Source organism: Papio anubis, chromosome 14 (genome assembly GCF_008728515.1).
Source record: "Papio anubis isolate 15944 chromosome 14, Panubis1.0, whole genome shotgun sequence".
In the NCBI taxonomy this organism is placed as follows: Eukaryota; Metazoa; Chordata; class Mammalia; order Primates; family Cercopithecidae; genus Papio; species Papio anubis.
This window is the reverse complement of record NC_044989.1, coordinates 104,219,589-104,233,753: the sequence shown is the minus strand read 5'-3', so window position 1 is coordinate 104,233,753 and position 14,165 is coordinate 104,219,589. Positions and strand designations below refer to the sequence as shown.

General features: G+C 40.3%; 1 protein-coding gene across 5 annotated transcripts in view; it reads right to left on the bottom strand.

The window, feature by feature from the left end:
- Nucleotides 1-265: 265 nt before the first annotated feature.
- Nucleotides 266-14,165, bottom strand: part of MGAT4A (alpha-1,3-mannosyl-glycoprotein 4-beta-N-acetylglucosaminyltransferase A) — a 130,879-nt gene continuing 116,979 nt past the window's right edge. For 4 of the 5 annotated variants that reach the window (XM_017947768.3, XM_021925092.2, XM_031655467.1 and 1 more), the window contains 2 exons: nucleotides 6,892-7,004; nucleotides 266-6,761 (listed from right to left, as the gene is read on the bottom strand). In XM_017947768.3, the coding sequence (XP_017803257.1) occupies nucleotides 6,735-6,761; nucleotides 6,892-7,004 (140 nt within the window). In that variant the 3' untranslated portion in view covers nucleotides 266-6,734. The remainder of the gene's footprint in view (nucleotides 6,762-6,891; nucleotides 7,005-14,165) is intronic. The other variant, XR_004178370.1, reaches the window with a different exon arrangement.

Below are 14,165 nucleotides of genomic sequence, written 5' to 3'. Positions count from 1 at the left end.
AAAGAGGCCCAGGTAGCTACTCTTATTTTAGGAACTGTATAGTGCATATAATAAAGTGAACATCAGCATAATATTCATCATCACTGTCTTCACAGTAAGGCTTTTTTCCCCCTTTAAAGACTTTACAAAACCCAAATAAAGAATCCACTCTTTTTTCTAACTGAAAATGGATAACTAGTATGTATCAGTGTTAAACAAAATTAATAATAAAATACTACTCATTAAGTTTCACCTGTTTTTATTAGAAGGAATCTTGAATTCAACATGGCTTTTTAAACTTCTTTATTTCAAATACACATGAACGGTCGTGGCACAGAAAAACAGTGATGAAAGGCACAATCAACAGGACCAGTTATTAGGTTTTCAATTATAGCAGCAAATCTGAAAATAAATAATCTTCCTTTAAAAATCCAACAAGTACCTAAAATATTACTACAGATACGAATCATTCAGCCAATGAAGACATTTTAAGGAAAATATATACAATACATTTAAGGAAAAAAAAAAAAATCTGGTACAACCTGGCAAGGAGATTCCTCAGGCAGCTTCTCTAAGGGATGCTTCCAGAAACATCCCCTAATGCAAAGACAACCTTTCCAAAGCGTTCTGAATGGGACACTTCAGTTTTTTCATTCCATAAATGAAACACAGTTGTTATACTATGCTGATTTCTAAATCTTTCTTAGAAAACATTACTGCCTACACTGAAATGAAAAGTATCAAATCTAGTGGCAGTGCATCTTACAGTACTGTCGATAGCAGCCATTTTTAAGGCTCAGAGAATATGTCTTCAAAAGATATTTTCACCAAATTTGAGCACACACTGAGCATTTCAAATAAATAATGGAATGCTAATCAAGCAAAAGTACCAAACCCTTGGATCCAGGACAGTTTGCTAATTACTAACACAATGAAACAGCTAGGAGCAAGTGACACATAAAATAGCCTCCCTAAAGTCCAAGAGTATTAAAATATTCCCCACAACAAAAACAATCTTCATTTAAGAACAATGTTAGCACCACTATTTTTTTTTTCCACAATTTTTACTGCAACGTTAACAGTGGGAAGGATACTTCGCGCAAAGTGCCTTCCCGTCAATGCTCAGTTTACTTTCTTGAATAAGGTCTTCTAAATTCTCAGCTCAGACGCACTCTGGAGTGCCAGCTCGCTCACTCCCGTCTGTTCCTTTGAAAAGGATCTAGTTAGTGCCCAAACCGGTGAAGGAGTGTTTCAGGTAAGAAGAGAGGAGTTTATATATAGGTGTTGATACAGATATGTATAACAAAATCCTCAGTTTGGTTGGGTCTTTAAAAAATATCTTTTTAGCACTGTATGATCACATGCACTAAAGAAAGTAAGCATACTAGTTATCGTAGCATATAAGATCAATAATTTAAAATGCACAACTACCAAAGTCAAACAAAATTTTACACACTATAAATATTGCAACATAGCTTGGAAAAGTTCCTTTTCTATAAAGGGATTGGATTGGATAAAGTTCCCTTAAAACATTAAGGTATGATTATGACTCACATTTCTTAACTTTTGACAGTCTTAACCTCTCGTTTTCTTTCTTTTAGTTCTACTTGTCTTGTATCAAGGCCATGGCAATACAGTAAAAATAAGCACAAAAATTAATGGACAAAATAAAACTTCATTAGCAATTAATGGCTTGGAAGCAGAGAGGTATTTGCAAAACATTCTCAAACTGCAAACATTTGGCTGGCCCATACAGGATTTGATCTGTTCTAGATGGTAAAAAGAGAAACTAAGTTTTGGTTAAAAAAAATTAAGTCCCTCGATAAACAGTAGATTATCTGATCGCTACAAGGCCAAGGTTGTTTTTGCTGTTAATGTTGTATCTAAAATACCACTGTTAATCATTCTTGAATTTACTTCTGACAGGCTCAGAGCAGTCTAAATCAGCATAAAGTAACACCTCTTCTAGAAATAAAAAAGATTCATTATACACTGTTTCAGTCCTATTCCTATAGTCTCATTCTAGCAGTTCCTTTACAAAACGCTACTCAGTAAGATGCTGCAACTTTGCCAACAAACGTCCAATGAAGACGAACTGAGATCTCTGGCAAGAGAACATCCCAAACGAGGTCCAGGTACATGACTTGCTACTGAAGACTTTATTCATGCATTTACCAAGAAAGATCCAGCATACTACAGGGAATCAAGTACGAAGAGTTCCTCTTTACTTCTTTTAAAATACTGTATTCATTTCCTATTCCGACATAACAAATTTGCCACAAATTTAGCAGCTTAAAACACCACTGATTTATTCTCTCATAGTTCTGTAGGTCAGAAGTCCAAGCAGGCTTCACTGAGTTCTTGGCTTAGGGTCTCACAAGGCTGGACTCAAAGTGTTGGCCAGGCTGGGTCTTACCTGGAGACTGGAGATGAATGCCTTTCCAAGCCCATGAATGAGCTGAATTCAGTTCCTGTGGCTGTAGGACTGCAGTTCCCAGCTCCCTGGGCTATTAGCCAAGGCCTCTCTCAGCTCCTTAAAGCCACGTGCATTCTTTCTCATGCAGCCCCTACCTTAAAACAGCAATGGTGCCTGGGGTCCTTCTGCTTTGTCTCTGACTTCTGCTACCAGCCCGAGGAAACTCTGCTTCTAAAGGAGTCACAAGATTTGATTAGCCACCCCCAGACAGTCTTCCTTTTGCTACATAACATGATATAATCATGGATCAAACAGGTTCCACCCATGCTCAGAGGGGGAGGATATTGTACAAGGTCATTGGCAGGGGTGTCAGTAGGGGTCACTCTTAGAAATTTGCGCACCACAAATATACACTGCTATTCACTAGAACAATCTCCAAATGTGCTGTTTCCACATAACCAATCTTTTCTTTGAGGGACAGCACTGTTGGGAGACAACCTCTTTTTCATTATTATGATAGATTTTTTAAAGGCCTTCATAATTTTGCTTATAGTTTTAAAAATAACAACACCTTCTAATTATTTACTAGTGCAACCACTGATTTGAGAAGCTACACACTTTGTTCAAAGGTATTCAACCATCTCCAATGCTTGAATAAATACACACATACGTATCTACAAGTCTGTGTGCTAAATAATCCTTTGTGTTCACTTTTTCCAAAGCTTTTCAATCACATTGTCTGTTCTGACTACACAGTATGGTACACAGTATGGTACAGTGCATGATGTGGAGAATGCATGAGACTAAGATAAAGAACTTAAATCTTACATCTTAGAATTCTAGAAATGGGTCCTCGGCTTTCTCTTCTCACCCAAAATACTCATCATCATTTGCGTTATGTTCTATTCCCATGTCTGCTTTTAACCTCATAAGGAGAATGTATTAATCGTGGTTTCTAAACTGTTCATAACGAGCACTCTGGACACAGTACTGGTCAACAGAGCTCTCTGCGGCGATGGAAAAGTTCTGCGTCCGTGGTGTCCAGTGTGGTGGCCACTAGCCCCACATGGCCACTAAATACTTGGAATGTCACTAGTGCGTGTGATGGCAGAACCGGGTAAAAAAAAAATTATTTTAACAGCCCCCATGTGTCTACTGGCTGTATGTGTTTTTAAAACTAGTCCCAACCTTTGACACTTTTTCCATTTCCTATTTTGGTAAAATGGTTCAGTGCCCTCTCAAGGCAGAGTATTTACCTTCTTCCAGTTCCAGGGACTCTTCCCCTCCCTTAATCTTCTGCCCTCACACTGCTCTTAAGGGCGACCACTACAATTTCTTGCCGGGGAAAGCATGGCTGCTTCTACTAGTTGAGTGCAGAACTGGGCAGAACAGAGGGAGTAACCAACAGTGAGAGGCCCTGAGCACCCATCACAGGAGAGGACAGATGAGCAGTATGAGCTGCAGGCTCGCCTCAGGAACCTGAAATCTGGTGAGAGAGACAACACACACCATACACACAAACTTATCCACAAACAGTCAAAAACTAGACAGCTGATTGTGTATGCAAGAGTATGGCAACAACAGCAGGGAGAGGGAGTTAAGAGAGAGAAAGTGGGCTGGGCATGGTGGCATATACCTATAATCCCAGCACTTTGGGAGGCTGAGGCAGGAGGATTGCTTGAGACTGGAGGTCAAGGCTGCAGTGAGCTATTGAGAGCACCACTGCACTCCAGCCTGGGCAACAAAGTGAGACCCTGTCTCAAAAATAATACAAAATAATAATTTTAAAAAAAAGAGAAAGAGGAGGGCAGCTGGAAAAACTGGTCCCACATCCAGATGCTGACTGGCCGCCTGCCTTGTGCCTGGCCCACCCTAGGCACTGGTAGATTCATGGGGAGGGAAGTACAAGAAAGTCCTGGAATGATAGGAAAGATTTGACTAAAAGGAGTCTTGGGAACAACAATGAGTTTCTTAGGAACAGGTAGGCTGATGCTGGGAGGGGAAACTGCATGAAAACAGGGAAAAGCGAGCCAGGCAGACTGTCTTTAAAGAAGTTGTAACAGATCACACCAGGTGCTGCACTAACTTTCTCCTCCCTAGATTTCCAGCACATGGTCTTTCTTCATGAAACCAGAGTTGGCAACTGAGGAACCAGGGACCCAAGGGGACTCCTAAGCCCAACTGCACAGATTTTTACCTCTGGTTACTCAGTTATTTTTGCGGTCATTTAGTACGCCAAGCTGGCGGCAAAATTTTATGATGAAAGGTTATTCCTGTTTTTGAATGAAATTTACTTGTGGGCACTGGGCCAAGGAAATTTGAGAAGAAAAAAATTCAAGAAAGTGAAAAGTAAATGTAAAACATCCTAATAAAAAAATTTCAACTGGCCTTTAACTGACATAAAAATCATTTTTGGCAACGTGATTGACTTTTCAATCAAGAAAAGTAGCTAAAAATTGTAGCAACATGGAGTGATGGAAATAATTGTACTGTATCAGTGTTTCCAAACGTTTGCACTTCCTAACACTGCACAGGAAATGAAGCTATTTGATGCTGTTGGTTCAGCACATTGGGTAACTAGATGAAGCTCCTCCAGGTTAGAGGCTGCCAGCTGGAACCTTGCCCCAACGCTAGGCCCCAGCTGGCGGCCACTCTGAAAGCTCAGCAGAATCCATCTCTGCCCATCTGCAACCAACCTGCAACCCACTTGCGGCACCCCAGTGTGTCCAGCAGACTGGCTGGGAACTGATGTTGATCATTCATCTTTTTTTTTTTTTTTTTTTGAAATGGAGTCTTGCTCTGTTGCCCAGGCTGGAGTGCAGTGGCGCAATCTGTGCTCACTGCCAGCTCCGCCTCCCGGGTTCACGCCATTCTCCTGCCTCAGCCTCCTGAGTAGCTGGGACTACAGGCGCCCGCCACCGCGCCCGGCTAATTTTTTTTTTTTTTTTTTTTTTTTTGTATTTTTAGTAGAGACGGTGTTTCACCGTGTTAGCCAGGATGGTCTCCATCTCCTGACCTCGTGATCCACCCATCTCGGCCTCCCAAAGTGCTGGGATTACAGGTGTGAGCCACCACGCCTGGCCAACAATTCATCATTTTTTAAAAGGACTTTTATAAAGATCACTGATTGCGGAGACCGGTAATATTCTTTGTTTATAGTGGTAATATAATTTGGAATTGCATGTTTGAGAGTAATAAATACACTCTCTCCTGGACACAGGACTCACTTAGCAGTTCATACTACAGTAAAATCATTTTGGACAATATACTACTACTAATATATTTCGCCAAAAACCAATATTACAATTTTACTTTAAAATTATACCAATTATGACTCATACAATAGCAACACCTAGAAAACATTGGTCAGAACTCATCAAATGAGTGCAGATATAAAAGAATCAACAGGAGATAATGCACCTAATTCATGGATTAAAGACAAAGATTAAAAACGAAAGAAGAGTTTGTCATTTTACACATCAGAGGAAATATAATAAGTTAAGTCTACAATAATCTGGGTTGAATGCATCACACTTACACATTGAAAATTTATCAGACTGACTTTCTGTGGCTATACACCATACACAGTAAAGTAACCCTCAGGAAGGACATTAGTCTTTAAAATCTTGGCTTTTAAGGAATGACAAATGTCTTTGAAAATATTTTGTTCAGTCACTGTGATTATAAAAGTACTTCAGTTAAGAAATCCATCTATAATCAATCTTAAATGGCAGTGTATTTGAAAAATGGCATTGATTTGTAATGTTCGCATTTCCAAAGAAAAATATAGAAAGAACTTAAAAAAGCAAGGTAACTGGTTTTCAAAAAAAGTATCGATTCAAAAATCTACTGCACAAAAATATGTACTTCTTAAGTGTTTCTAATAAATTAATTCCATAACATTTTTATGTATATTTATATATTTATATATATAATCCCTGATAATCTATAAAAGAGGGTCTATAATAGTAAAATAAGTGAACCTCAAAAGTACCCCCTTCATAAAATGTATGCAACATTAGTTTTTCTCAAATTTAAGGAATGTAACAATATGTACAACTCTTATGTATTAGTATAATACCAAAATAGTACAAGTCATATTAACAGGCTGTCATAATTGAAAAATGTTTGAGTCAAGTTAAAATCGGAGGACAGCTTAGTTTCAAATGAATACAATTATGGGAGATTCACTTTCCAAGTGGAAATGACAATTGTCTTATCTACAGTAGATTTCACAAGAGGTAGTGTTCAAGTAGAAATAAAAAAAAAAAGATACATGCTTGACTATCTTTAATTAACAAATTCACAGGAAAAAATGTGTTGGTTTCTCAGCAGATGATCACTTGGTGGCTTTTTTAATATGAATCTGAAATACAAAATCATAAAAGGTATGATAAAGCTGTTAATTCTCAATTCCAAAAAGGCCTTAAATACAAAATAAAAACATAATAAAAATGTAGTTTCTAAGCTGTTTCACTGATTTGATATATGCTTACCTCATTAAGAATGGCCCAAACAGCAGAATTCTGAATAACTGAAAGTCGAAAGGCTGAAATGGGATTGAGGCTTGGATCCACCATTCCTTCTGCAACACCATTCTCAAATTTTCCTTCAAAATAAAAATCAATACTTGTTGGACACACTGAGATAAGCAAACATAAAATATCACTGAGTTAAGGCAGGAAAGGAATACACCAAAATATTTCTAGTCGATGTCTTTTGACAGGGCATGGGTAATTTCCTTCCCCCTTCTACTTTTGTTCAGCTTTTATATTTTTCATGAAGAAGTGCATATTTAAAAACTTCACAGGCAATTTACTTAATTAGGCAGAGCTATACTTTTTCTCACTACAAATTAAAAAACAAAAATATATTTGTTCTTACATCAACAATGTTTTAACCTATAGGTTTTTTTGTAAATTGTGATTTACCTAAATCTTACCAAAATATAATCTGTACCATTATGCACTCTGATTGCTTTGAATGTTAATAACAAATTTTGATTTGTGAATTAAATATGCACACAGTTGTTCACCTTGAGCAAGGACTCAATACAAGTGTATTCTTTCCAAAGGCACATTTAGAAGGAATTAAGAAATAACGCCTCCTCTACACAGTTCAATATAAAACTCCATTATAATGATAAGCTAAAATAGGCTCTCCTATAAAAACAAAGACCAAGAACCAGACAAGGTAACGTACCTCTGTACCACCTTTCTTTATATAAGGAATAATATCCATCTTAAAACAAAATAAAAAAATGTTGTCAGAAAAGTGACAAGAAAACGGTTCATCGTGGGCCAAATTCCTTTAAGCCAATGGTTGGTAAACTTTTTCTATAAAGGACAGTCCTTGTGGGCCAAGAGGAATTTTGAGATTACTATGTAGGGTAATATATACAGGAAGAGAGAAAAAAAAAATTTCACAAATCTGAGGTGGAAATTCAATGTATAATGATAACTGAATACAATATATAGTTTTTGGTAATCTAGGTATACCAAGGAGAACATAATTCCTTTCAGGAGTATAACATGTCACTTAATTGGGGTTCAAAGTTAATGTTCCCTATAATCAAAACTGACTGCAAATGTTCCCTTGTTATTGCTGATTTATAATGATATTTTATATACATCTTTGAAACATTCTTTCACACAGCCTAGGTGCTGCCTAATCCTGATATCAATCCACAAACACACGATTTTACTGGGGCACACGCATCCCTTGGGGGGCATTTATGGAATTCGATTTGGTTTTCCTTTTGGTATATTATTAGCCTTCTGGTATATTATTACACTGCAGATGAATCATTTCCAATTGAGATTTAGGCGAAGTTCCTCAATTCAATGGATTTTGAGATATGGAAATTTCTCTTTCATTTGTATTGAGGTCCAAAACCACTGCTGGGACCATAGTTTGTGCTTGGAAAGTGCATCTGCCGTAAATTTGTGTGGGATGGAGATCTTGCTTCCTGTTTTAACTTTTGACAACATGAAAAATGTATAAAAAGCTTGATGGTACTTCAAGTCCAATGTTAACTAACTGTCATTACAATGATTTGACTGCAATGTAAGTTTTGCATATAAGCACCATTTTGTCTTGTAATTTTAGGTTGAATTCATTAAGAAACAATATTAAGTATGCAGCAAAAACTAATTTTCTTTTTTTTCTTTGAGATAGAGTCTCACTCTGTCACCCAAGCTGGAGTGTGATGGCACAAGTCTCACTCTGTCACCCAAGCTGGAGTGTGATGGCACGATCTCGGCTTACTGCAACCTCCACTTCCCAGGTTCAAGTGATCCTCCCACCTCAGCCTCCGGAGAAGCTGGGATTACAGGCATGTGCCACCACACATGGCTAATTTTTGTATCTTTATTAGCGATGGGGTTTCACCATGCTGGCCAGGCTGGTCTTGGACCTGTGACCTCAAGTGATCCACCTGCCTCGGCCTCCCAAAGTGCTGGGATCACAAGCGTTAGCCACCATGCCCAGTCGAGCAAAAATGAATTTTCAAAGTGATAATAGTTGTTGAGGGAAGTTCTCATTTGGGAAAATTTCAATCTTGGTCCTGAACTCAAAAAAACTGCAGTAAATCTTTACCACTGCTAAGCCACTGAACTGCTGTGTGGCAGGGCAAGTCAGGATATTCAGTTCCTATTTCTGACAAAAATTCACAGCATCTGTGATGGCTAAGTCCATGAGAGTGAATAAGGTTCACTGTTGACACTTTGGTTCAATGACATATGAAACATTCACATCTTTTCTGCAAAGTACCTGGCTGATGAATAATAAAATAAATAACGATAGGCTTTAAATACCTTACATTTTCTCAAGCTTTATAAATTAATGCAACTAAGCCATCTTCTCCACACATTTTTTTTTTTTTTAAACCACCATTTGGTGTAGCACATCTTAGCAGATTCTACTTCAGGTTTTACTGAATTTGTGTTTTCTCAGCCTGTGTGAAAATACTCTTCTCTGTAGTTGTTCCAAACTGACTATTTATGGGGACCAACTCTTCAGTCTCTTCAGCCTTGGCATTGATTCTAAGTAACAATTGAGCAGTACCAGTGATAACTCCATCAACTCCTCAGGAGCCAAGAAAAACACTCAAAATAATCTGCTTTGCTTTTTGACTACTGATATTGCTCCCAATGTCCTTAAGTCTTCAAGCAATTGTTATTGCTGAAAGCCTCCTATCCTTAAATAAGTTTACTTTCTCAGCTGCTGCTACTAAACAGGATTTAATTAACTCATGATTGGTAAGTGGTTTTTCTTGCTTAGCTAAAAAATGAGCCACTTGAAATATCACTTTGGGAACAGCCTCATTTGCATTTTTAGTGAAGAAATTCTGCTGTGATGAGATATTCCATTCTCAACTTTCCAGCTTTTCTGACCACTGCTTTCCCCTGAGTTGGGAATATCGTTGTATTTAGCCTAATAACACACAGCTCTCACGTAACTGCACAATAACTACAATAACTTGCCAACAATTTTGTAAAATAACCCACATTCTACTGTGTTATAAGCCACAATGCTCAAAATCTACTCTTCTTGCTTTGAGGATGGATAAGTACTTGTAATATTTTTAAGTCACAGCACCACGATATGTGTGGCTCTCAAAATACTGTCCAATTATAAATGCATCATTGTGCAGCAGTGCGAAGCCAGGAGAGAATGACCTTGATCTCTACTGCACCTACTCACTCATCTCTGCTGTTGGAGAGTAGAAGCACACACACACTACATTAGAAAATGAGCATGGCTGTCTTCCAAAACAAACTTTATATATGGACACAGAAATTTGAATTTTATATAATTTTCACATATCACAATGTATTCTTTTTACTTTTTTAACCATTTAAAAATAAAAAAAGAAAAAGACTTAAAAAATGTTTTTAGATCACAGAGTATTCAAAAACAGGTGGAGGGCCAGATGTGCCCCATGGGCTGTAGTTTGCTGATCGCATGCTGTTACATTATGCGATCCATCGTCCAGTCTCACAACATAGTAATTAGATTAATCATAAGATAAGGTACATTCAGATTGAAAATTCACAGCAGAGCAGGCTTGTACTAATTTGTATTGTAAATGTTGAACCTAGAGCTTCCAAAGTAATGCTTTTATTCAAAAATCATTAATAAACTTATTTCATAGAAGTTTGTCCATACTTGGTGCTGGACTGGGGTAGCAGGTAGGTGCTACCAAAAATTATTATTGAATATTGAATTGGACAGGGGATTCAGAGCTTAAAACTATTGCAAAACTTGGAACATTTTAACCAATGCGACACTGAATACTGTCACCTGATGAGTTCATTTAATTAGAAAAATAATTACCAAATGATAACTAGCTTCATCAAAACACTCTCACCCAGCAATTTGTCCTCTCCCATGTATAAGAACAGGATATACACTGCAGCAAAAGATTGCAAACAACCTAGGTATCCATCACTAGGAGTCTGGCCAAATAAATGATAATATGCTGATACAAGGGAATTCTAGGCAGCCAATTAAATGACTGAAGAAAAAATAAAAAGAATAAGCCAGGCACAGTCGCTCCCAAAGTGTAATCCCGGCACTTTGGGAGGCTGAGGCAGGTGGATTATCTGAGGTCAGGAGTTCGAGACCAGCCTGGCCAACACGGTGAAACCCCGTCCCTACTAAAAATATAAAAATTAAGCCAGGCATGGTGGCTTGCACCTGTAATCCCAGCTACTTGGGAGGCTGAGGTGGAGAGAAACGCTCGAACTCAGGAGGCAGAGGATGCAGTCAGCCAAGATTGTGCCACTGCACTCCATCCTGGGCAACAGAGCGAGACTCCATCTCTAAATAAATAAATAAATAATGAAGAAACAGTTGAAGATAATGCAGTTGAAGATTTGCTTCTCTTCCTAAGTCTATATTGTAGAGAAACTCTCATACATGTGCATAAGTGTTCAAAGCAGCCGTGTTTATTACAGCAAAAACCTGGACACAAACTTTATGACCAAACAGAGAACAGATTGTGCTATCCACAGAATCCATCCATACAGGAGTGAAAAAGAATGAGTCGTAAACCCACACCCCCACATGGATGAATCTCACAATTGTGAGGGGGAAGAAACCAAATTGTAGACTACAGAAAGATATTTATATCAAATGTGAAAACAGGCAAAATCCCACTGTGCATTGCTTAGGAATATATTCCACAAGTAGTAAAAATGGAAATGGTAACCATAAAATTCAGGTATTGAAGGAGAAGAGAAGCTATTAGGGTATAGCTTTGGGTAGAAGGAGAAGAGAAGAGAAGCTATTAGGGAAGGACAGCTGAATTGGCACATCTTAAGCTGGAGGGTGGATACAGGTACTCAGCATATTATTACTATTAAAACATTTAAAGTTCATGTTCCATATTTCATAGGCATTTCGTTCCATGAAAAAAAGAGATGTAAAACTGGGTTATAGGGCATATCATTTGTGTGTGATGATGTGTTGTTCTTAGAGAACATATCCAGATATTGTTATTTACGCATAGAATACTCCTGAAGGGACACAAATCATTACAGGAACTGCCTCTCAGAAGCGCTGGGGAGGAGAGGGAAGAAAAGGGAAGAAGACTCAAGACTACTGTTTTAGATTTGTATTTGGTACCGTGTGTGTGTGTAATGACTTTTCAAAAGACAAATTTAGCCTTTGTCCTTAACCCAATGGTCTGGAAGGTAAGTATTAAAAGACAGGAAAGAAGAGAAAAAGTGAAGGAAATTACCAGAATGACTGGAACCCCACACTCCTGGCACTGATAGGCACGGCCAAGGCTATATTCGTGGCTCCCCTCCGCCTGCCATGCCTGACCAGTGGCCCTTTCCTTCTCCCGCCGGCTCTCTGCAGAAGGTTCTTCTGCCGTCTCACAGCTTTAACCCACTGAAATAGAACTAGTATTTCTTCCACAAGACCACTCCTAGCTATCAGGCTCTTCTCTTCTAACCCCACCCCATCCACCCTCGGGTCTCCACTGATGGCCAGCTGATGGTCTACTGTTCTTGCCAATGCCTTCACGCCTAAGTTGCTACCCAGTCTGATCCAATTTAAATTCAAGCCCCTCTCCAGGGCCAGTCTTGGCGAGAGGGAAGTGGAGCGGGGAAGTGCTGGGTAGAGAAGGGCATGAGCCCTGGCTAGAGCTCCACCCTCGGCCCTGCACCCACCGACCTAGGTGAGGACAGGCATTTCTGTCTTCCTGCCCAAATGTTGCATTTCCCAAGACCACCCTGGCCTGCCACGCCCCCATATGTGCCACAAAAGCCCTGAGACCCTACCAGGCAGGCACACAAGCGGCTGGACGTGGAGGGGAAGGGAGCACGCGGGCAGAAGAGCACACCCACGGATGCCGTTGGGCCATCAACAGCCGGAATGACGCGGAATGTGGCCGGGGCAGTCGGAGGAGAGCCTAGGCCGCTGAGCAGTCCGACTCCAGGGCAAAACGGTCTCCCTTCTGGCTCTCCCATCTGCTGAGCGCTACCTCCACCCAGTAAAACCTGGCACTCCTTCTCCAAGCCCACGCGTGATCCAAGTCTTCAGGCACACCAAGGCAAGAAACCCTGGGATACAGAAAGCCTCTGTCCTTGTGATAAGGCAGAGGGTCTAATGGCCGGGTGCGGTGGGTCACGCCTGTAATCCCAGCACTTTGGGAGGCCGAGGCGGGTGAATCACAAGGTCAGGAGCTCGAGACAAGCCTGGCCAGCATGGTGAAGCCCCACCTCTACCAAAAATTCAAAAAATTAGCCAGGGGTGGTGGCACGTGCCTGTAATCCCAGCTACTCGAGAGGCTGAGGCAGGAGAATCACTTGAACCCCGGAGGCAGAGGCTGCAGTGAGCCAGGATGGCACCACTGTACTCCAGCCTGGGCGGCAGAGGGAGAGACTCTGTCTCAAAAAAAAAAAAAAAAAAAAAGAAAAAGGCAGAGGGTCTCCATTGAGCTAACAAACACAAGCCACCTATGGACAGCTAAACTAAAAAAGCACCTTGTAACACGCACACACTGGGGCCTCGGAGCTGTAAACATTCACCCCTAGACACTGCCTGGGGTCAGAGCCCCACAGCCGGCCCTTCTGCATGCTCCCCTACGGGTTTGAGCAGCAGGGTACCCAAGAAACAAGCCACACCCCCAGACACGCCCTGAAAGGCGGATAAGGGAACTTTTCCTGTTTCAACCGCAGCTTGTTTGCACTCCAAGAGGGCTCTTACTAGCATCTCTTTCCCTAGTTCTCCCTGTTCAACTTTCCACTGGGATCAGATTTGCTCTCTGTAGCTACTATCTCTAATTGCTTAACTGTAGCTACCATCTCTAATTGCTTAACACTAAAATTTCCATTGTATTCCACAGCACCCTTAGGCTTGAACTGCCCTACATTCTGGTTCAAGTAAGTCATCCCCCTCTTTAGGGAGAACTACAGAGCTCTCCGTTCTTCTGACCTGCCTCTCCGTTGGGCAGAATCTCTACACCACTGCTCTGGGTCCTTGGCAAGGACGGCAGCCCCTTCTCTTGGAGTGACATCTTGCTTTAGGATCAGAGCACTGGTCGTGGCAGTAGCCCTTGGTTTTTGTCTTGTTTTGTTTTGTTTGAGACAGAGTCGCCCAGGCTGGAATGCAATGGTGCAATCTTGGCTCACGGCAACCTCCACCTCCTGGGTTGGGTTCAAGCGATTCTCCAGCCTCAGCCTACCAAGTAGCTGGAACTACAGGCATGCACCACCACACCTGGCTAATTTTTGTATTTTTAACTAGAGATAGGGTT